A 21,956-nucleotide genomic window follows, 5' to 3' on the forward strand; every position below is an offset into this window, starting at 1 on the left:
CCACATTCTGTCTCCCAAGTGATATACCAGGTTGTGTATCACATGAGAACCTCCCACCCCACCCCCTCTTGGATTATTTTTGTCATACATTTTACTTCTATGCATGTTATAAGCCACACAGTATTTTTTTTTAAAACAATTTTTTTAAAGAGTTTTACAAATAAAGGGGGGAAGTCTTGTCAATTTTGCCACCTCTTTGCTGTTTTTGGTGCACATCCATCCTTCTGTAAATCCGTGTTTCCATCTGTTGCGGTTTTCCTTCCTCCTGAAGGACTGACTTAAACATATCTTGTACTGCGGGGTAGTTGTTGATGAATCCTTAAAGCTGTTGTGTTTCTAAAAAGCCTTTGTTTTGCCTTCATTTTGAAAGATATTTTCTCAGGGTATAGAATTGTAGGGTTGACTTTCCTTCTTTCAGACCATAAAGATGCCACCCTACTGTGTTCCTGCTTGCGTGATCTCCAGCGAGGCTGCTTCCGTCTCACAGTGCTCCTCAGTAAACACTGTGTCTGTTTTCCTCCTGCTGCTTTTGAGGTTTTCTCTGTCACTGGTTTTGGGCAATTTGATGATGCTGTGTGTTTTAGCTTCTTGGCTGCTGAAAGCAGCACCCTGCAATGTATTCACTTAACAGCAGGAAAGTGTTGGCCCACAGTTTCAGAGGCTAGAAGGTGCGCTTCCTCCCAGGGCTGGCATCTTCCGGCTGGCGGCAGTCTTTGGGGGCTCCTTGGCTTTTCCGTCACCTGGCAGTGCACATGGCAGGGTCCGATTTCTCTTTCCGTTTCCTTTGATGTCCAGCTTCTCGCGGCTCCCAGTGGCTTCTCTCTGGCTTTCTCTGTAAAGCCTCCAGTGACAGGATTAAGGCCCACCCTGACTCCGCTGGCCACACTTTAAAAGTGACAGCCCCACGAGGTCCTGTTGGCATTGGGTTCACACCCACAGCAAACGATTAAGACGCAGCATGTTTTTCTGGGGTGCATAGCTCCAAACCAACACAAAGTACATTGGTGCAGTTTCCTTCATGTTTCTCGTGCTTGGGTCTGTTGAGTTTCTTGGATCTCTGTGTTTATATTTTTCATTAAGTTTGGAAAAATTTTGACTAGTATCTCTTAAAATTTTTCCACTCCCCCCACCCCCCAATTTGAGGATTCTGAGTTGTTCCAGAACTCGCTGATGCTCTGTTTTGGAGTTTCTTTTTTTTCTTTTCATAAATTTATTTTTAATTAAGGTAGAATAAATACAACATTAACAGTCACGTTTAACAGTTTTAAGTGGGCTGTTGTATGGTATTAAGTATCTCAACAAAATTGTATAGCTTTCACTATTTCCAGACTACTCCCATCATCCCAAACCAAAGCTCACATTTAGAAATGAGTCCCTCTTCCCCTCACCTGCCGCCCCTAGTAACCCCTATTTTTGCTTTCTGACTCTGTGAATTTGCTTGTTTTAAGTATTTCATAGACATGAAATCCTTAGATATCTGTTCTTTCGTGTCTGACTTATTTCACTCAACACGATGTTTTCAAGGTTCAGTCACACTGTAGCATGTAGCGGTACCGTGCTGCTTTTTAGGGCTGAATGACGGTCCTTGTGTGGTATACCACATTCATCTGTGATGGACACATGGGCTGCTTCCCCTTTGGACTGCTGTGAATAATGCTGCGGTGAACGGCGCTGTACAAACACCAGCGTGAGAACTGATTTCGGGTCTTAGAGTCTGCACGTAGGGGTGGAATTGCCGGGTCATATGGTAATTCCACTGTTGTCCACAGTGGCTGCACCAGGTGACATTCCCACCACAGTGTACGAGGGCTCCTTTTCCTAGCATCCTCTCTAAGTCTTGTTCTCAGTTTTTTAACATAGTACCCTTTCTTGTGGGTATGAAGTGGTATCTCTTTTTTAGTTTTAATTTGTGTTTCTCTAATGACTATTGATGAGCTGCTTTTCATATACGTATATGGCCATTCTATTATCTTCTTTGGATAAATGACTATTCAAGTCCTTGTCCCTTTTTTTCTTTTTTTTTTTTAAGATTTATTTATTTATTTCTCTCCCCTTACTGCCCCCCCCACCCTGGTTGTCTGTTCTCTGTGTCTATTTGCTGCGTCTTCTTTTTTGTCCGCTTCTGTTGTCGTCGGTGGCACGGGAATCTGTGTTTCTTTTCGTTGTGTCATCTTGTGTCAGCTCTCCATGTGGCAGTGCCATTTCTGGGCAGGCTGCACTTCTTTCGCGCTGGGCGGCTCTCCTTACGGGGTGCACTCTTTGCGTGTGGGGCTCCCCTACACGGGGACACCCCTGTGTGGCAGGGCACTCCTTGCGTGCATCAGCACTGCACATGGGCCAGCTCCACACGGGTCAAGGAGGCCCGGGGTTTGAACCGCGGACCTTCCATGTGGTAGGCGGACGCCCTAACCACTGGGCCAAGTCCGTTTTCCTATATATATATTTCTATGCCTATAAATAGTCCTGAGTTTTCCTTGAGATACAGTTAAGTTACTTGGACACAGTTTGAGCCTTTTGAGGCTTGCTTTTGCACTTTGTTAAGAGCAGTGCAGCCTTTAGTTTGGGGCTTTTTTTTTTTTTTTAAGATTTATTTATTTATCCCCCTCTCCCCCATCCCCATTGTTTACACTCACTCTCTGCTCTCCGTGTCAGCTTACCTTCTTTTATTTAAGACGCACCGAAAACTGAACCCAGAACCTCCCGTGTGTGTGGACACCCAACTGCTTGAGCCACATCCACTTCCTAGTTTGGGGCTCATTTTGTCCCCACTCCTGAGGAAACACCCTTCTGAGTAGTCTGCCCAATTTCCCTTGAGTTACACGCTTTTCCACTCTGGCCATTAGGAAGCATGAGCTGCTGCGGCCTGTCCTTTTCGGGGCTGCTCTGCTTGGCTTCTGAGCTTTTCTCGCCCGTGTGTTCTGGTCGATATTCAGCTGAAGACTCACTCGAGTCAGAGCCCTCTGCAGACCTGCGCGGTGCTCTCCCCTCTGGGCGTCCGTCCTGCAAACCGTAGCTGCCTTGGTCTCCTGCGCTCCGGCATCCAGCTCCCTCGGTCTCCCTCCGTGCCCCATGGCCTGGGAAATCAGGCAGTAAGCCGGGGCAGTCGTCGGGCTTCTCAGGCGCCTCCGCTCACTCAGGCGTCCCGCACGGGGCAGCCTGGGGGCTAGTGTCTGAGGCCACTGTTGCCCCAGCTCTTGAGTTGCTGCAAGCAAGAGGGTAAATGCTCGGTGGGCGCCTTGGCCGGAAGCAGACCATCTCCTCGGGGAACACAGTTGACAGGCTGCACCTGTGTCACAGCTGGTCTCAGTCTTGACCCTGTGCAGCTGGGTTCCTTGCTGAGTAGGTGGCCCTTCAGCCGTCCCTAGGAAGCCATGGAACTGGAGGAAATGAGAAGGGGAAGAACTTTTGATTAATCAGGTTGTGCTTGGTAAGGTTCAGCTGTACGTTAGCTTGGTTAGTTTGTGTTCTTTTCATTCTGAGGGATTTTATTTCTAAAGTAATTGTACTTTATTTCTAAATAATTCATCTTGATAGGTTAAGATGAATTCGAACCAATTTAGTAACTAATTGCAAGATGCAAACTGTTTCCTGGGGTGGTAAAAAATCCTAAGTGGGAATGATTCCGGCTGTCGGTTACCCATTAGGAGTCTTCCCAAGCCGCTGATCACCCGTTGGGGGCCATCTGAATGCCCTTCTCCCTGCAGGTTGTTGGGGCCAAAGTGGTAACAAACGCCCGCAGCCCAGGGGCCCGGTGCTACGGATTTGTCACCATGTCCACAGCCGGTGAGGCTACGGAGTGCATCAGCCATCTTCACAGAACCGAGCTGCACGGAAGAATGATCTCCGTCGAAAAGGTGGGCAGGGCTTTTCTGTCGTAACTCATAGAGTTACACAAAAGCCAGAAAACCTGGTATGTTCTTCATTTCTACCCACCTTCTCTTCTAGGCTCAAAATGAACCTGCTGGGAAAAAGCTTTCTGAGAGAAAAGAGTGTGACGTAAAGAAGGAGAAATCATCTAGCGTTGACAGACATCATTCTGTGGATATCAAAATTGAAAAGTAAAGTGATTGTTAAAAGCCCTTCTCTTGGGATGCCTGGGAGGGGGCCGTGGCCGCCACAGCCGCAGGTGTGAAACATGTCTGTGTCCTCCTGCATATAAGCGACTTTACCAGCCTCACTGTTACATTTCAGGTGACTGTGGATTCTTGCTGTCACTGCAGTGTTCAGTTTTCTACTTAAAGGTGTTTAGTGAAGGGAAAACTGATGTGGCTGCATGGTTGAGCACCGGCTTCCCATAGACAGAGTCCCAGTTTCAGTCGCCGGCCCCTGATACCTTTAAAAAAAAAAGTTTAGTAAAGTGACCTATATCTTTATAAAATGTATTCAGATATCCTTAACACACATTATGGACTAACAACTTAGTAACCAACTGGGGGGAAACTACGCACGACATCAAAGAATATGTTCTGTTTCTTACCCTGTTTGGCTGTGGAGTTTCTCCTAATCCACATTGATTTTATATGGTTCTTGTTTTAATGGCACAGCCACTGCCCAAAACCCAGCTTTGCAAGCACAGAACATCCAGAGCACTGGAACCTGACTCAGGTTGCAATGAACAGCCTCCAGCTAGCAGCGAGTGCGGTGCCTGACAGATGGCAAGCATTGCTGCATTTCCCGCAGAAACTTCCAATTTCCCAGGGCACCCCTGTGCCCACTGAAGCAGCCTGGGGCACCTTGGCCCAGCAATTTGGGAACCATGGGTCTTACATTTACAGCAAAATTGTAGGCTTGAGCACACCTTTTTAAGAAGGCGTATTTTGGCCATGTCTGGTATGTGGCCAGTCTCCGAAAGCTGATCTTCTGCGCTGAGTTTAAGAAAACGCCTAGCTGAGTAGACATGGCCGTGGACATCAGCACTCAGGAGCTGAACTTGGGTTTCAAAGGTGTCTCTGCCACTTCTCATCCTGGTCAAGCTGGAATTTGTGAATGGGTGTCAGATCAGCCTTCCTCTACTTGGGTGGGAGACCCATAATTTTACCTGCAGCTTCTCCGAGGAGATGCAGTCTGTGTGTCTTGCTAAGCATCTGTGCTGGCAAATACGAGGGACTCTTGAGGGGTCCTGGTACTGCTTGTCTTGGGAGGTGTGTTTTGTTCCTTTGTTTTCTGATCCCAAAAGTAAGAGGTGATAATAACTAGCTAACATTTAGCAGGTGGCGCCACCGTGAGCATTTGAAATGCAGCAACCGCTTAGTCCTTGGAACCGGCCTGGGAGGGGTGTGTGCTGTGGGGCGAGGACGTGGGCTCAGAGAGGGCCGGGGCCCAGCCTGCGGGGTGTGTGCTGTGGGGCGAGGACGTGGGCTCAGAGAGGGCCGGGGCCTAGCCTGCGGGGTGTGTGGGTGGGGAGAGGACGTGGGCTCAGAGAGGGCCGGGGCCCAGCCTGCGGGGTGTGTGGGTGGGGAGAGGACGTGGGCTCAGAGAGGGCCGGGGCCTAGCCTGCGGGGTGTGTGCTGCGGGGAGAGGACGTGGGCTCAGAGAGGGCCGGGGCCTAGCCTGCGGGGTGTGTGGGTGGGGAGAGGACGTGGGCTCAGAGAGGGCCGGGGCCTAGCCTGCGGGGTGTGTGCTGCGGGGAGAGGACGGGGCGTAGCCTGAGGACCCACAGCCTGGTGAGGAGGCGCCAGGCTGGGCCTTAGGACTGGAACGAGGCGAGTCACTCCGGATGGAGACCAGCTGCCTCCAGGGGGTTTTCCTGGTAGATGAAGGGTTTAAAATCAGTGTTTGCCTTATTTCTTCATTAAATAAACACCTTCATTTACTTGCCTTTCATTTTCAGTATTTCAAATTTTAATAGCCAGTCTGTGTGAAACAAGCTTTCCAAAGAGAGGGGGCTTGTTTCTGCCTGTCCTGGATGGGTAGCGCCTGCCACGTGGCTGCTGTGCAGGAAGCACGCGGGCCCAAGCCAAGGCTCAGCGCCCGGGGCCATGCTTTTGTGTATATTGCTGTAAGACGCTCTTCCTACGTGTATATTTACTCTTCTCTTTAAAATGACTTAGTGACTGGTGCTGGTAGCCTCTTCCTTTGTGTCTAGGAGGTGCCTCATGAGATAGAGAGCAAGCAGGAGTGGTGTCTCCCGCCAGGACATTTTTGGGTCTACCCAGAAACCCACCCGCAGGACAGCTTAAGCTGTGCAGTAGCGATGGGTCGTGGTCCTAGAGTAACTGAAAGCCATCCCTGAATCAGACAGGAAAGGGGTAAATAGACACGGGACCTTAGCAGAAGTATCTAGAGCCGGGTGTAGCCACACAAATTCATCTTTAAAACAAACCAGGTGAAAATCAAGCTGGAGAACAGCATACACGTATGAACCCCATGTGTGTCGATCTTAAGATTAGAACAGATCACACCGTGCCGTGGATTGTCATTGCTACATGAATGCGTGCATAAGGCCACAAAAAGTGGATCCGAAGGACTGGCAGTCAAGTCGCGGCAGGACTGCCAGCTGGGCAGGGTCGGGGAGGTAGAGGGGACAAGTGTACCTGCGACTTCAGCCCTACCTGTAGTGCCTTATTTTTTTATCCCTTAGAAAGGGAAACTAGTGTAGCAAAACCGTTTATAATTGTCAGTTCTACACACCGTCAGTTATTACGGTGTGTATTTAAAGTGTTTCTCAAAATTAATATTACAAAAAGAACCCCACAACAGCTCCTTCCCAGCTCTGGAAGTTCAGGAGGGGAAGAATGAGATGTGGGGCAGCTGGGAGGGTTTCCTCGCACGGCTGGAGATCCAAGCCAGCAGGGTGGAGAGAAGGGCAAGAAGCGCTTTCTGGAAGACCCCGTGGGGCCTGCCTTTCCTGTCCTGGAACCTGGCACATGGTTGCCATTTAATAAATTGGAATTTAATTGCCTGAGACAAACCGAATTAGGGAATATGGAAGACAAGTTTGAGTGGCTAAGATGATCTGTTTCAGTGCTTAAAGTGAAATGGCCTTCACTGGTAATGTTACTGACAGCTGCCGAGTTCACTGGCACGTAGCGGGCCGCTCTGCCCCGAACGGCCAAGGCCCTGTCGGTGTCGAGGGTGGAGGCTGCTGCTGTGGGCAGGAGGAAGCTCACGTTCTCGCACTGTGCCTCCATGGACTTGGAAAAGGTGTTTTTCCCTACAAAATTTAAAGTACAGTACAATATTCGTGTGGGATGAAAATATTTTAAATTAATTTTTAAAAGTTTTTATATAGTGGGAATATTTCATGTGTACCTACCTGTACATCTCATATACCGGTGCATCTAGCAATTTTTGAAAACATGCCCATGTTCCTCCATTTTCATTATGCGTATTTTTAGATTTAGCAAATAACTTAAGAGGATGTAGGGACTACATCTGAAGAGGTACTTTATCGTTACCACGTTTTCCAGATAATTATCCCCACTTAACTGCCTTTGGAGAGATTGGTTTTATTTGGAAGCCTGAGGTTGAGCAAGTGAGGCTCTGTGAACCAGCCTGTTTCAGAATTTCAGTAATTCAAAGTTTGATAACCCTGTTTTCAACTAGAACCATAATTAAGAAGGAAGAGAAGATTGAGAAAAATGAGGAAAAAAGACCTGAAGACATTAAAAAGGAAGAAAAAGACCAAGACGATATGAAGCTGGAACCTGCAGACCGGTCTAGAGTCACCAAATCAGGTGATTGGTGTTGTCCTGTTAACGTTAACAAAAGGTAGAAAAGCCTGGCAGAGGTAGCGTGCCACAGAGAAAGCAAGCACGGCGCTTTGGGGTGACTTCGCCGAGCCTTGGTCTTTGCGGGCGTTTAGTGAGAAAGCAGGTTCAGGTGGTGACGTAGGTGATGGGGTTTTGTCTACCATCGGAAGCCCCCTTGGTGTGTGCCTTGTGTTTACTGTGACCCAGCGGCTGGGGGCTTGCTTTTCCAGAGCCTCTGGCAGAGTGTATTGTGGGGTTTGCAGGAGAGTCTTCTTTCTTTCTTGTAACTGATTTGGTGCAGTTCTGCAGGTATGTGGTCAAGATTTTTCTGCATTTAGGTTAGAGCCAGACAGTAAGAAGTGGAGAAGGGACAGAAGCCTCAAAACAGTCGTACCAGTTGAGGGGGGTGTCTTTGGAACATTCCACTTAATTGTCAGTTTTTAAGTCTCATGCTCCGTGCCTTAAAATTTGCACGCAACTCTGCAAGAATGGTTTTGGCAAAAAAATAAAACCAGTTCCCCGCAAAAACAAAAACCCAGCCATCTGGAGCATTGAAATTTGTTACAGCACATTACAAGTAAGATTTTAAGCGTTTGGGGCAATTTACCAGCAATCTCAAGAGGAACATGTTTTTTAAAATGTTCTTAAGTATCGTAAATCTCCCTCAATAAGTCGTTCCGGTGGTTGGAGCCTGGCTGTCGTGTCGCGGCGCGCCAGCTCCAAGGCCTCGGCGGCTGCCGCCGACAGGGGAAGCCCCGCATCTGCTGCGGCGGCTCCTCCCGCTCCAGCCGCCGAGCGCGCGGGCCTGGCTCTGCAGGGCGTTGCGGCGCGTGTGGGGGGCATGAGAAGATGAATTGTGGCTATCCTGGAGCTACTAGAATTTAGTGCGGGGGGGGAGGTGAAAGGATTTTGCGGGAACGATGTCTGGTGCGTGTTGCAAAATGTGGGTGACCTCTGGCTTTAAGTGTGAGCAAGCCACGGCTCCTCCTTCGCTCTGGGTCGGCATGGCCCTGTCTAGGGATGCCAGCTGCTTACTACTCGAAGCTGCCACATTTGAACGCTCTCTATAGCTTAGTGAGCAGAAAGGCGAGGAGCAGAGGTCGTCCCGAAAGTTCACGTCAGTCCCTTGACCGAGGCCCTGGAGCCCCACGCCTGCAGCGTCACCCCAAGTGCTGCTTGCTGTTGGGAAGCTGGGGTGCCAGCATATTTGATCGATGGCTGTTTTTTTCCTGAAGGAAGCAGAGGAATGGAACGGACGGTCGTAATGGATAAATCGAAAGGAGAGCCTGTCATTAGCGTGAAAACCACGAGCCGTTCCAAAGAGAGGGTGAGTGTTACTTCTCGCTCAAGCCCGGCTGTCTAACGGCTGTTTGGGTTTTCCTTATGGAAACTGCCCTGTAAGATGTCGCAAGTCCTCTGAGGTGCCTGAGCTCTCAGGAAGCCTGTGGCTCATAGTCCACATGTGTGTATAGGCACAGAGTGAATCCTGCCGCTGCTTTGAAAACAACACTTGCTTTCCTTGGCTTTCGCTAGATGGGCTGACCCTTGGCCAGTTCTTTGTCAGGTTATCCCATCTTTTGATTTCCTAGTTCACTGTTAAACTAACCAAAAAGAAAACCAGAGCCCGCCCTGAAGCGGTCTTCCCGGCGTCAGGTGGTGAGCTCCCTTTCCTGAGTCAGGCACACAGCCGGACACCCAGCCAGACACCCTGGGGCCGGTTCTCTGTCTGGCAGCTGAAGGGGGTAGAGGGCAGCGTTCTTCGAAGAACACCCTGCAGCTATAGCTTGATTTAAAAGGAACCTTACAATGCTGTAAAGCAGCGGGTCCTGATGCCCGCTCGCGTGGGCTATGTGAAATGACAGAATACAACTCTGGAGAAGGAAACAAAAAAGACCCATAATCTTACCACCCGAATCATTGACGTAAAAAAAATACAGCAGTGCGGTCGGGAGTAGGAACGACAGGGTCCAGCAAGCACCAGGAGGGCCGAGCGGCAGCCTTGCCGCCTCCCCTGCGGGCCGCCCCCTTCCCCTCGCGGTGCCCTCCCTGAGGCCGCAGGGAAGCCCTGGCCGCAGGGGCTCACGGGAACCACCTGTCCTGCATCTTTTCTGTGTGGAACCTGCCTTGAAGCACTTTACGTCCTGAGGCCTGCAGGTTTACCTGTTAGCATTTTTTAAACTAACTTTTGGTTTGAAAGTGATGACAGTCCTAGGAAGTTGCAGAAGACAGTACAGAGAGTTCCTGGGTCCCCCCATCCTGCTTCCCCCCATGGTCACAGCTTCTCTCCAGGGTGGTGTCGAGACCAGGACATTGATGTCGCACTAAGGCGTGTGCGTGGCACCGTGACATTTCAGCCTTCGTGTGGGTCTGTGTGCCCACCGCTGCATTGAGATCGAGAGCTGCTCGTCCCCGCCGAGCTCTCCTTGGGCTGCTGCTCGATTGTCACCACCGCCCCCTCCCCGATTCCCCAGTATCACCAGTGCGTCTTCTCCCCATTGCGCTCTGTGCCCTCTGGCATGGGCTTTTTTTGCTCAGCATAATGCCCGGAGCGCCATGCAGGTTGTGCATATCCGTTTTCCTTCTAAGGCAGAGCAGTAGTGGGTTTCTGGGTGTATCGTCATCTTCACCAGTTCCCTGTGGGGGGACTCGGCTGTTTCCACCACCCCCAGGAAACGCGGCTGAGGCAACAGTCTGCCGACATCTCTTGGCAAACTCTTAACTCAGTGAAAGCCTGCCATGGGGCGGCTAGGCCAGAAGATGTGTGGACGTTCCCTACGGTAGGCCTCGTCGAGTTGCTCTTGGGAAAGGTGGGGAGGCCTTCTCATGGTCGGGTGTGGGCCCGACGCTGAGCCGGGCCGGGGCCCGGAGTCGGCTGCCCGTCTTGGCGCTGCCATGCTGCGCTGCGTCCCGGGTGGCACCCTGCCGCGGTGTGTGTGAGCCCGCCCCGTCTCCAGCCCGCGGCGGGCACACTCAGACTTGCCCCTCTGGTGGGTGAGGCGTGTCTCAGGTGGCCCTTGCCCCTTGCCTTGTGGTGACGGCCTCTGTGGACACAGAGGTGTTGTAAAACGCCTGGTCATGAGCTTTGTCCCTTTTCCTGTCAGGGTCCTTTGTCTTTTTTTGTGACCCCCTGTGTGCACTACGGAAGACAATGAGCCGAGCTGCTTTTTAGAAAGCCACCTCCCAGTCCCCTGCCCCTGCCCCTGCCAGTCTGCTGTGGGCCGGCGGTCTGTGCTGTTTGCCGCGGAGCTGGCTGGGAAGTCGCTGCCCTCGAGGGCTCAGACAGCTTGGTGGAAGTTGATCTTCACTCTTCCGTGCCTGCTTAGGGGCCTGTTGTGTAGGACAGTGTCTTTGGTGTGTTTCCTTAAGGCTACCTGCCCGCGGCCTGTGCCAGCAGGCCAGGGTGTCAGGCCACCTGGCACCGGGCCTGTGCACTGGCACCGGGCTCTCGCAGCCTCGCTTGGCCTTGCGTTATTTGGTGGCTTTGGCCCTGCTCCCGTAGAAAAGTTGCCTGTAGGTGGAGTGAGGTTTTGTCCAGCTTCTCTCTTCCATTATTGCCCTGCTACACTTGCTCTGGCTCAGAGAGCACCGTTGAGTCTTGGGGAGGCAGGCTCTGGCCAGCTCTCCTGTTGGGAGACCAGCGCCGTCCGCGCCAGCCACGTGGGGTGGAAGGACCGTGGCCTCACCCAGATGCACGCGTGTTTAATTTTGTGTGTTTTCTTGTCCTCGTTGTTCTGACATTGATAATCTTGGTGAACAGAGCTCCAAGAGTCAGGATCGCAAATCAGAAAGCAAAGAGAAGAGAGACATCTTGTCGTTCGACAAAATCAAAGAGCAGAGGGAGCGGGAGCGCCAGAGGCAGCGGGAGCGGGAGATCCGAGAAACTGAGAGGCGGCGGTGAGTGGGGACCGAGCGAGGCTGGTGGGCGTGTGGCTTCCTCTGGAGAAGGCTGTCTCCTGTGCGGCCTGAGGGCCAGCGCCGGGGCTCTGCGGGCTGCCCCGGCGCTTAACCTGAGCCGGAGGAAAGGCCTGCTGGCGGCTGGGAGCAGGCGTCAGGCGGCCGTTGACAGGTGGCGGCGGCTCCTCGCAGCCCGCCTGTGCCGGGCGGCACGTCCTCCGGCTGCGGTCGGATATTCGCCTCGTAGAGCGCGCGCCTGAGCGTGGCTCTCGTGGGATGGTGTGGTCCCTGGCGCTGAGACGTCTCTCTTCCACACCAAAACCTTCAGTGGGAATCGGATGAGAACCTTCACCGGAGCTCCCTTGCCGTTCTACCTGGTAAAGCAGCGTGACGATTTGGCCAGGCGCGTGGCTCGCAGGATTGGCACCTCCGCTTTTGGAAAGGCTGTGTCAAGGGGGTCCGCCCGGGGACGGTCTCGCCACTCAGTCCCGTCGTGCCCACGTCCCCTTCTGCCGCTTCACGGTGGGGCTTGCACAGCTCCCCGTGGCTGCCGTCTTGCCTCCTGGTCGCTCAGTGAAGCAAAAGCCTTATATCCAGTGCTTGGGAAACTTGAACCAAGAGGAGTCATGTAGAAAGTTTTCTGGTTACATCAACATTTGAGTTGCTTCCTGTAACTTCTGCCTCTGCACATCCAGCTTCTCTCCCTCTTTAAAAATAAAAGCACGCCGCAAAGCTTTTCGATCCCTTTCCAAGGTCTTTAGCTTCGGACCTGCTCGTCCTTGATTGGGAGCCTTTGCAGGGACCCAGAGATGGGGTGAGAAGGGGTGAGAAGGGGTGAAAGGGACGCCTCCCCCGGGGCCCGAGTAGGACCCGAGGTGGCTGCTCTCCTGGCGCCGGCTGCCCTGGCTGCAGTGCTGGAGCGGGGTGAGCGCGCCCCTCGCTCGTGCCCGGCCTCCTGACCCCCCCTACCAGGCTCCTTGCACAACAGTCGTTAAGAAAAATGCAGCCAGATCTCAGGGCAGGTGCACCAGGACACTCACGATACCTCTCCTAGAAGGGGGACGTGTACCTGACCCCGGGGACAGCTGCCCGCGGTCTGCTCGTGTGCACGTCGTCGCCCTCCCTTCTCGGTACTCACGTGGCAGTGGCTGTCCATCCCCCAGAGGGACCCTGCCTTCGTCTCTCCTCGCTGTCCCCCGCAGTCCTTCATTTCGGCAGCTGTGTGGCAGGGAGGGCGGCAGGAGCCTGGGGCCCGAGCCATTGAGCCCCAGCGGCCCGGAACCGCCCGGCTCCCGGCGAGGACGGGCCCGGCCTTGCAAGCGCTGTCCCCGGGAGGTTCAGGGTGGCTCTCCTCTGCCTCCCCAGAGAGCGCGAGCAGCGCGAGAGGGAGCAGCGCAGCGAGGCCTTCCACGAGAGGAAGGAGAAGGCGCGGCTGCAGCGGGAGCGCATGCACCTGGAGTTCCAGCGGCACCGCCTGGAGCGCGAGCGCCTGGAGCGGGAGCGGCTGGAGCGCGAGCGCGTGCGCGTGGAGCGCGAGCGCAGGAAGGAGCAGGAGCGCATCCACCGCGAGCGCGAGGAGCTGCGGCGCCAGCAGGAGCAGCTGCGCTACGAGCAGGAGCGGCGGCCGGCGCTGCGCAGGCCTTACGACGACCGGCGGTGAGGACGCCTCGCCCGGGCGGGCCGGGCAGGTGGGGCCTCGGGCCCTGCCACCCCGGTGGGGACCGAGGCTGCGGGGAGTGAGTTTGAGTAAGGGGTTCTTTCTGTTGGCTTTCGCCTGGGTGACGGAGAGATTGAACAGGAGACCGATCGCACCACTTGACGTCTGTGTTTTCATGTCCCGGTCCGGTGCCCGTGCACCTCTTTTTCCGAGTTCACCTCTTCTGTAGAGAATCGGGGCGGTTGTCGCTTGCCACGTTTCATCTCGGGGGTCTGGGATTTGCACGGCGGCTCCCAGGGGAGCTCTGCAGACATGCACCAGGCCAGCCTCGCCACGGTAGTCTGTCACAAGTCCTTTTAGAGGGACGGGCCATGTAGGCCCCGTTGAAAAGAAAATTGCCTTCTGACTTAGAAAGTAGGTTTATTGGTCTCTGGCTTCTCTGAGCTGCTCCACTGACTCTCACCCGTCCCCCATCCCTGCGAGGCTAGCTTCCCGGTAGAAATCAGGAGGAAGATAATGGGCTGAATGTAGTTCAGCACCGCCTGATCTAATTCGCTTTGCCTTTGGGGGGAAAAACCACCTCAATTCAGGTTAGCAGAGAAGACAGGGAAGGTAAAAACGTGGCGACTCGGGACCATTCCAGGAGAATCACGTGTTTCCCTTCACGTGCCTGTGCTCTCACGCGGGGCTCGGGGTACGCACAGCTTGCGGTACAGTTAGCTCACAGCAGTCCTGTTCTTGGGGTTGTCAGGTGTGAATACCGCGCGCCTCTTGGCAGTTGGCGAGATTTTAATTTTCAAGTCAATGTGGTAATGATTGCATGTTGGGAGATGAGCCCTGCAGGACATTTTACATGATCCTGAGTCTGGAGAGACCTGCCCTCCCCACCACCCCCGTCCACGTTCTCTTTCATGAGGGAAGTCTGCCTTCTCTTTAAAATAAAACAACAGGCGAGACGGCGCCTATTGGCCGGAAGGCAAGCGCGCAGCGATGGAGGACAGGTACCGCCCGGACTTCCCCCGGCCGGATCACCGCTTCCACGACTTCGACCGTCGCGACCGGGGCCAGTACCAGGACTACATGGTCGACAGGTCAGTCGCCCCCGTGCCCCGCAGCCCGCCACAGGGAGAGGTCAGGGAGAGCGTGCCCGGCTCCTTGAAAACCCGACTGACTAGGAAGCCTGTGGGGAGTGACTTGGCCACGGTGCATGGGATTCAGAACGCGCACTCGAGCAGAAGGTCAGCCTTGGCAGGCGCTCGCCGAGGCCCCGCCCAGGAAGCGGGCAGGCCCGTCTGCGCTTGGTTCGCCCACCATGCTCTCGGGAGAGCTGCAGTCCCCAGTCCTGAGCTGCCAGGACTGTGCCCACAGCTGTGGGGGTCATGCCCCCCCAGCCCACTCCACCTGCGACCAGCAGCCCCTGGGGGAGCTTCTTTTTCGGGGCTGGGCGGGGCTTTGAGGTGGGTGCAGCCCAGGCTCCCTGACCCTGCGGCTAAGCCGGTGGCTTTACGGGGGGTGGCGTGCCAGCGGGCTGGAGGCTGGTGCCCCTGCAGGGCTGCCTGGGCTCCCCTGCCAGCCGGGCGCCGAGGGGCTCGACCACGGGTGGGCATCCTTTCCCAGGAGGCCTGTTAGGTGTGCTCAGGGTCCAGGTGGGCTTCTTAGCCCGTTAGCCCGTGCTTTCTGAAAGAGGAGCCTGCCTCGGTTATTAGAAAGGCAGCCTGCCGTGCTCCACCGCAAGAGCCCTGTCTCGGGGCTGCTCGGTGCGCCGCCGGCGCCCCGTGTTCTTGAGCCGTCTCGCCGTCCCTTAGCTCTTGCGTAAGGGAAGGTGGGGGAGGAGGCACACAGGAGGTGGCCGAGAAGCAGCTCGTGTGCCCTGTGCTGGAGCTGGCTGCCCCCTCGGTGCCGCCCTGTACGTGAGGGCACGCCCAGGCTGCGGGTGCGTGGGCTTCCCTTCGACCCTGTCACCCTGATTTTGTCCGTGGGCCACAGAGGAACTAGCAAATTATAATAAGTAGCCCGGGTATGAGGTCTCACATGGCTCCGTTTGATGGAGATACTGTTTTCCTTTTGCAGGAGGGAAGGTTCCAGGTCGGTGATGGGCGAGCGAGACAGGGAGGTGAGCAGGACCGGTCCCCACGCTGCGGTGGAGGTGCGTCATTCTGGTCTGGGGCTGGTTTTCTCTACCGGAGAGTCAACAGCCGGATTACACATGACGGGTCTCGGGGGCACGAGGCGGCAGCTCTGACCACCAGTCAGACCTGCAAGTGTTTGAATTTCCAGCACGTAGGGATTGTTCTTTATTGAGTCTCGTAGAACTGTAAGTACCTACTGCTTGTGTATGTGCTGGAGACACTTCCCACTGTAGACGCCGTGGGGCGCCCCAGAATTAGGCGGCACTGTTGAGCCTGCCCTCTGGGGATTCACTTTGTTCCAGGCACTGTGCTGGGAAGTGGGGACACGAGGGCTGCAGAAGGGCGTCCCTGAGTCCGCTTGGTGACCTGCCAGGGCCCTGAGCAGTGCAGAGGGTGTGAGCTCACAGGAAGGAGGCCGACGGTGGGAGGCCTCGGGGGGGGCGGGCGTCAGGACGGATGAGCTTGAACAGCAGTGTGGTTTTTGGAGAGGGTGTTTCCCACCTCTCTTTAAGGTCCTGGGTTCAGAGTTGGTTGCCGAGGGACGCCGAGTTATCTGTGTCTGCTGTGTTTGCTCCTGGTGTCCCGTGGCCAGCCAGCCCGCCTGGCCTCTGGAGAGGAAGGGTTGGGGTTGGGGTCGGGGTGCCCGCAGGCCTCCCGGGAGGGGCGTGCTTAGAGGCGCTGTGTCCCCCCCTTGCCTTGCAGCACTACTCAGATGAACGCCACGGCCACGGGGGACCACCCGAGCGCCATGGCCGCGACTCGCGCGACGGCTGGGGAGGCTATGCCTCTGACAAGAGGATGGGCGAAGGCCGGCCGCTGCCACCTCCTCCCAGGTGAGCCACCGGCCCGGCGGGGACAGGGCTGGGGGCAGCCCTCCGCCGAGGACACCCTGAAGTCCACCGGGCGGCGTGTCTCACAGATGACGAGTTTCCAGGAAGTAGAACCTTGGGGGATTGTGCAGGGCATAGGCTCAGGGACAGGGGTCCCCAGGCACCCAGGACTCAGCCCCCAGCCCTCAGGCTTGACCCTGCGGGGCAGGCGCTCCCCACCCGCCCCTCCGCCCTGGGGCACCTCTGCCCGGAAGAGGTTTGCTGCTGCTGCTGCTTTCCTGCCTTGCCCGTCCATGGTGCAGGGGCTTTGACTCCTCCCCTGCCTCTGCAGTCCTCTTCGGGCCTTTTAACTCCCTGCGCCCTTCTATTGCCCGATACCTCCTTGGTCTGGATCAGGGCTGCTCCGGCTCCTCTGCAGGGGCCCCCTGTGGAGAGGCGGGAGGTGGGCCTGGGCAGCAGGGTCCCCCACCCCCACCCCGGGGCGCCGTCGTGCTGGTGGGAGGACCGCGCTCTCCTGGCCCGGCCGGAGCTCTGCTGCTCTGCTCCTGGGCCCGCAGCCTCTAGCGCTGGCCACACGGCGGCGGTCTACCTGCCTTTGCTGGGCACCTTTCCAGGGCCGCTTCCTGCCCCCGAGGAAGCAGCCCTGCCCTCCGCTCAGTGGCTCGAGGGGCCTGTGTGTGGTGGCGCTGAAGCTGCGCTTGTCCCGGCCACGTGGGTCTCTCGAGGCCAGCGCCCCTCCACTGTGCTGCCTCGCCGGCCGCGCAGACCGTGGGTAGCGGGGCTGCCTCCTGGTCCCCGCTCCCGCGGCCTCACACACTCCTCTGTCCTGTCCTTGTCCCCTCGTGCGCCCTGTGCCGCGTGGTCCTGGAAAGGCCGGTTGCTCGCCTGGCCGGGTGCGGGGCCCAGCTCTTGTCCCCCTCCCCACATCCTCTGCGCTGGCACGAGACTCTCGGCTCTCCCCCAGGGCTGTTCAGAGGTTGCGGAGCACTCGGCGTTGTGGCTGTGCGGGTGGGGGCGGGAGCTGGAGCACAGGCCTGGAGGCTAACGGGTGCATTTAGCCGGAAAGGAAGACAGCGTGAGCAACGGCACTGCACTGTCGGGGTCGGCCCTGGGCTGTTTGCGTGTCGTTGCGTTTGCTCTTGCCGTCAGGTCCGGGGTCTCTGGAGGGTCCTGCCCGGCTGCTCGGGCCTGGGGCTCTGCGCTCAGCTGCCAGCGCCCGCCGTCCGCAGTGGCGGCCCCTGTCCTCTGCCGCACCTGGAGAGGCTTCCTGGGCAGCCCGTGGGCTGCTCGCGCCGCGGCGTCGCAGTGCTGTGGGCGCCGCCCGAGCTGGAGATGGAGCCCACGTCCACGCAGTGCCCCTTCCCGGCTCAGCCGTGGTCTCCATGCGGGGCAGTGCCACCAGCAGCACAGCACCCCCCCCAGGACGTTTCCCTCATCCCTGAAAGAGCTCCTTCCCCGGCCTCCTTAACCCCCCAGCCCCTGGCAGCCGCTGTCGACCTTCTGTCTCGAGGGGCTTCCCTCTTCTGGATGGTTCATAGGCACGGAGTCCCGCGGCACGGGCCTTTTCGGTGCTTGTGTGCGGCAGGTTTTCAGTGCTGAGCCGTGTCGTGGCGCGGATCAGAGCGGCCATCCTTGTCACCCCTGGGTCCTGTTCCGCTGTCTGGTGGAGCCCGAGTTACCGGGGCTCCCCTTGCCTGGGGCCGGGCTGGCGTCCACTCGCTGGCTGTAGGAGTAAGCCCATGACTGTTGGAGGACAGGCGCTTCCTCTCGGGTAGATGCCTCGCAGCCTCCAGGCTCTGCTGCAGCCGCCGCCCGCTTCGCGTGCCCACCGGCTGCGTGCAGAGGTGTCGTGTCTGCAGCCCTTGCCCACACCTGTGGCCCTGCGCCGTTTGTCCTCGCCGTCACGGTGGGCATGAGGTGGTCTCTCGCTGCACTTCCCCAATGGCGGAGGGTGTGGAGCGACTTCCCGTGTGCTTCGGGACCGCGACTGCAGAGGCCCGTCCAGACAACCCCGTTTGTTTTTTATTTTGGCAAAGGGGCGGACGTGACTGGGCAGAGCACCCTCCCCGGCCGGAGGAGCAGCAGGAGCGCGCCTGGCAGGGCGGCGTGGACGCGGGCGCGGCGGGCCGGGAGCACGCCCGCTGGCAAGGTGGGCTGGCTCCCTGACGGGCTGGGCGGCCGGGGCTGGGGCGGCCTGGTCCCCTAACTCCAGCACTTCCGGCGGCTTCCCCAGGAAGGGGGAGTTTGCAGTCCTCTCTTCTCTTGCAGGTGGTGAGAGGGGCTTGTCCGGCCCCTCGGGCCCCGCACACCTGGCGACCCGGGGCGGCATGTCGGGGTAAGAAGCTGTGCCCGAGCATCAGGTTGATTTGTTCTGCTCCTTGCTCCTCCCTTTTGCATGTTTCTTCAACTTGCTGGGTTGGATGTTTTGAAAACAAACCTAGAGCAGCTTTTTGCAGCTTATGGAAATAACACCTCTTCAGTTACCCGGAGTGCAGCGTGTGGCTGCGGGTTTGCGCACCTGGAATAAAGCAGGGACACTCTGAAGGCTGCAGGGTCAGCCGGGCCCCGAGCAGGTGCAGTGAGGGCTTCACGCGCCTGAAGGGGAAACGTCTGGATTTGTTCTAGGTGAGGCGGCTTTGCACAGGGGGGACATTCCCAGGACCACACGGTGCCAGGTGGCCGACTGGAAGGTGGAGGACCAGCGGGCCAGGACGGGGGGGCAGAGGCCCCACCCTCACCCCCCACCCCCCCTCACTTCCCCCGCCGCTGCTAAGCCCCACGCGCTCCGCATTTGCAGGTAGGCAGAGGCACTGTTGAACCTGTTAGCCAGCGTGACCTTGAATTTGTGGAGTCTTTTAAAACACAGAAGCAAATTCTACCACCATGTTGTAGCGCAATACAACGTGACATCAGGTTGTTTTTGTTTGTTTTTGTTTCTTTCTTTTGATAATACGTGTGTTCTAGTTCTGCCATTTTTAAGACAAGGTTTCTGTTAACGAGGCATTCCATTTTCCATTAATAAAATGTTTTCAGTTCGCACTGTGGCGTGCGTGTGTCCCAGTGATCGGGCAGCGTGGCATGGCCGCGCTGCTGTCCCTGGCTCAGTGTGGCTGGGGACCGGCGCTGTGCTGGGTGTTCACCGGCCTCGTCCCCCTCGATCCTCCCAGCCGTCGGCTGCACACGCCCGCCTTCCAAGGAGCAAACGGCGCTTCCGGGAGGGCAGCTGCCGCAGGGCCGAGCCGGGATGGGAACCGGGAATTCTCAGCTGGGTGGGGCCTCTGCCTGCGTCGTCCCCTGTAAGAGGGTGCTGGGCTGCCTGGGCCCTCTGCTTCCGGTGGTGGGTCATGCTCAGCCCCTGCCATCAGCGGCCGGATGGGGAGGCAGTGATGTGGGTGCACGGGCCCCGCCGAAGGGGCAGCCCTTCTCGGCGCGGGCCCACCGGTGCGCGTCTGGAAACGCACATTCGTGCCTGCAGTCTCGTTCGGGATTGCCGGTGCTTCTCAGATGTTCCCTGGAAGTCCGTGCCCAGCAAGGCCCCTTGTTGGCCGGATTTGGCCTGCAGGTGGCAGTCGAATGATCCCCGCTTCCACCCGGGATCGGGCGGCTCTGACAGCACAGTGAGGAGAGCGGCTGCAGACGCAAAGCCCACAGGCGTGTCGGGGCGCGAGACAGGCCCGGGCGGGCTCATCAGGGGAGGGCGGGCTGCCGGCCCCAAGACAGAGATGGGGCGCACGCAGGCACTGCCGGGGGCCAGGGCCGCCAGCCCTGATCGTGGTGTCCCTGCTGGGAGCCTGAGAATCTAGGGCAGCCCCTCCTCCTGCCCCCCAACAATTGCCACTTCTCCCGGAGTGCGCTGTGCTGCCACAGCGCGTTGGGTTTTGAAAGCAGTCGGCGCGACCCAGCTCGCTGCAGAAGCCGCGTCTTAAAGCAGCGGCTCTGCCCTCGGCGGCGGCTGCCTCCTTACCACGAGCAAGCGCCTCCCGCGCCGCCTCGCCGCTGTGGCTGCTCCCAGGACAGGCTGGCGGCCCTCGCCCGTGTCGTGCCGCGCGCCCGCGTGGCAGGTTGGAGGAGCATGCTGAGGCCCACCGCGGGCTCGGGCAGCGGGTCCCGGGCTCCCTGCAGGGGCAGCGAAGCCCCCTCCCAGCCAGCTGGGCCTAAGCCCGTGGTGCGCTCGTGCTGAGAAACAGAGATCCTGCTTCGCGGTGGCGGTCCCTCCCGACTCTCCCCGGGAGGCTGCTCCTGCGTGAACTGAGAGGACCCTTCTTTGCTTGGTCCAGAACCTTGCCAAGAGCCGTTCATTTCTACAAACCGAGCTACCCAAAGCGTTAGCGCCCCAGAACCCCTGCCGCGCCCGCCCACCGCCCAGGCCCCCCGGCGCCCCGCCGTGCCCGCCCACTGCCCAGACCCCCACCTGCCCACCGCCGAGGCCTCTGCACACTTCCTGGTGCCTCGTGGTGTGCTGTGACATCATCGTTGTCTGCGCGCAGCATTTCCAGGCTGGATTTTCCTTTCGTTTTGTATGTCTCTAACGGCATTACACAAAGGTATTTCAGTTGCATAAAGGTGGATTCCGTCCACTCTGGATTACGTTTTAGAAGAGAGGTGTGACAAAACGGTAATGGTCAAAAGGGCCATCGGGCAGCCTAAGAGGAGATCCAGGGGCTGACGTCGGGAGAGGCTCCGGGGTGACGGGCGCGGGCAGGGCCCTGACGCAGCTCGTGCCTCTGTGCTTGTAACCTGTGACGAGAGGCACGATAGCGGCTCAGGGTCTTTACCAAGAGTACGCTGAGGTGCTTGCGGTGGCCACGGTTCGTGCTTGCTAACGCGGCAGCCCGGGGAGGCCTGGTGATAGGGCGGGCGTGGCTCAAGCTTTGGGGGCAGAGGGCAGTAAAACGCCCCGAGACCCAGAAGGAAGGGGCAGGGGAGGGAAAAAAGGGCTTCGCCAAATGCAAAAACTGCGAAATCAGAACTGGAACCTTATTCAATGTATCTCCACATTCTACCAAAAAATGTGTCAACTTTATCCATTGCTCAATTTTGCTTTCATAAACTATTTCATTAGATTTCAAAGCAGCTCCCGGGTTAAATTTTCTCACTTGGCAGCAGGCAGCTGTGATCGCCAGCCTGGAACGGGACACCTTACTCCAGTCAAACCATCTCAAAGGCAGAGTCGTCAGAAGGCCCTTTAGTCTGGAAAGTGGCATCCACGAAGGCGGCTACTGGGGAAGGTTTGTGGGGCGGAGGGCGGGGCCCCTGGAGTCCCCCAGGAGGCCCCTTGAGGGGACAGGACGGCGCGGCGCGGGCTCTCAACTGCGCTCCTGCAGGTGGGCCGCGGCCTCGGCTCCCGTCTTCGGCCAGCCGTGCGCCCCTCCAAAGCCCTGGCTTTTCTCATTTCACAAATGGAGGGAGTACCTCGGGCCCACATCCCGGGCGGATTTGCGGGACGCCCAGGTCGCCGCCCCCCAGGAGGGCCCGGAAGCCTCATTTGCTGGGCGGGAAGCGGGCCCGGCCATTTCCGCCCCCTCTCCCTGGAGGCCCGTCCTCAGCTGGGGCGCTTGAGTGGCTCACAAGGTCACGCGCAGGACAACTGGGGGATTTCATTTCCAGTTCCCACAAACTCGGGGGCTCAAAACAAGCCCCTCTGAGCTCGAACGCTTCCGTAGAATGACAATCCACAGGGCTGCAATGGAGGTGAAGGCTGCGGTGGGGGAGGCTTTCTCTGCTATCAGAGGTCACCCACGGGCCTTGGCCCGTG

At 57.3% G+C, this 21,956-nt stretch overlaps 1 protein-coding gene across 5 annotated transcripts in view; it reads left to right on the plus strand.

Moving 5' to 3' along the window:
* SAFB2 (scaffold attachment factor B2) overlaps window positions 1-19,240 on the plus strand; it is a 33,201-nt gene extending 13,961 nt beyond the window's left edge. Inside the window, exons 10-21 of one of the 5 annotated variants that reach the window (XM_058282020.2) lie at window positions 3,705-3,854; window positions 3,946-4,058; window positions 7,546-7,676; window positions 8,927-9,018; window positions 11,449-11,585; window positions 12,951-13,241; window positions 14,193-14,333; window positions 15,313-15,388; window positions 16,074-16,204; window positions 18,238-18,350; window positions 18,470-18,536; window positions 18,827-19,240. In XM_058282020.2, coding sequence (XP_058138003.1) covers window positions 3,705-3,854; window positions 3,946-4,058; window positions 7,546-7,676; window positions 8,927-9,018; window positions 11,449-11,585; window positions 12,951-13,241; window positions 14,193-14,333; window positions 15,313-15,388; window positions 16,074-16,204; window positions 18,238-18,350; window positions 18,470-18,536; window positions 18,827-18,830 — 1,446 coding nt within the window. In that variant the 3' untranslated portion in view covers window positions 18,831-19,240. Of the gene's footprint in view, window positions 1-3,704; window positions 3,855-3,945; window positions 4,059-7,545; window positions 7,677-8,926; window positions 9,019-11,448; window positions 11,586-11,913; window positions 12,327-12,950; window positions 13,242-14,192; window positions 14,334-15,312; window positions 15,389-16,073; window positions 16,205-18,237; window positions 18,351-18,469; window positions 18,537-18,826 lie in introns of those variants that run through there. The other 4 variants (XM_058282021.2, XR_011646566.1, XR_009181953.2 and 1 more) reach the window with 4 other exon arrangements.
* Window positions 19,241-21,956: the final 2,716 nt, after the last annotated feature.

This window comes from Dasypus novemcinctus, chromosome 19 (assembly GCF_030445035.2).
Source record: "Dasypus novemcinctus isolate mDasNov1 chromosome 19, mDasNov1.1.hap2, whole genome shotgun sequence".
In the NCBI taxonomy this organism is placed as follows: Eukaryota; Metazoa; Chordata; class Mammalia; order Cingulata; family Dasypodidae; genus Dasypus; species Dasypus novemcinctus.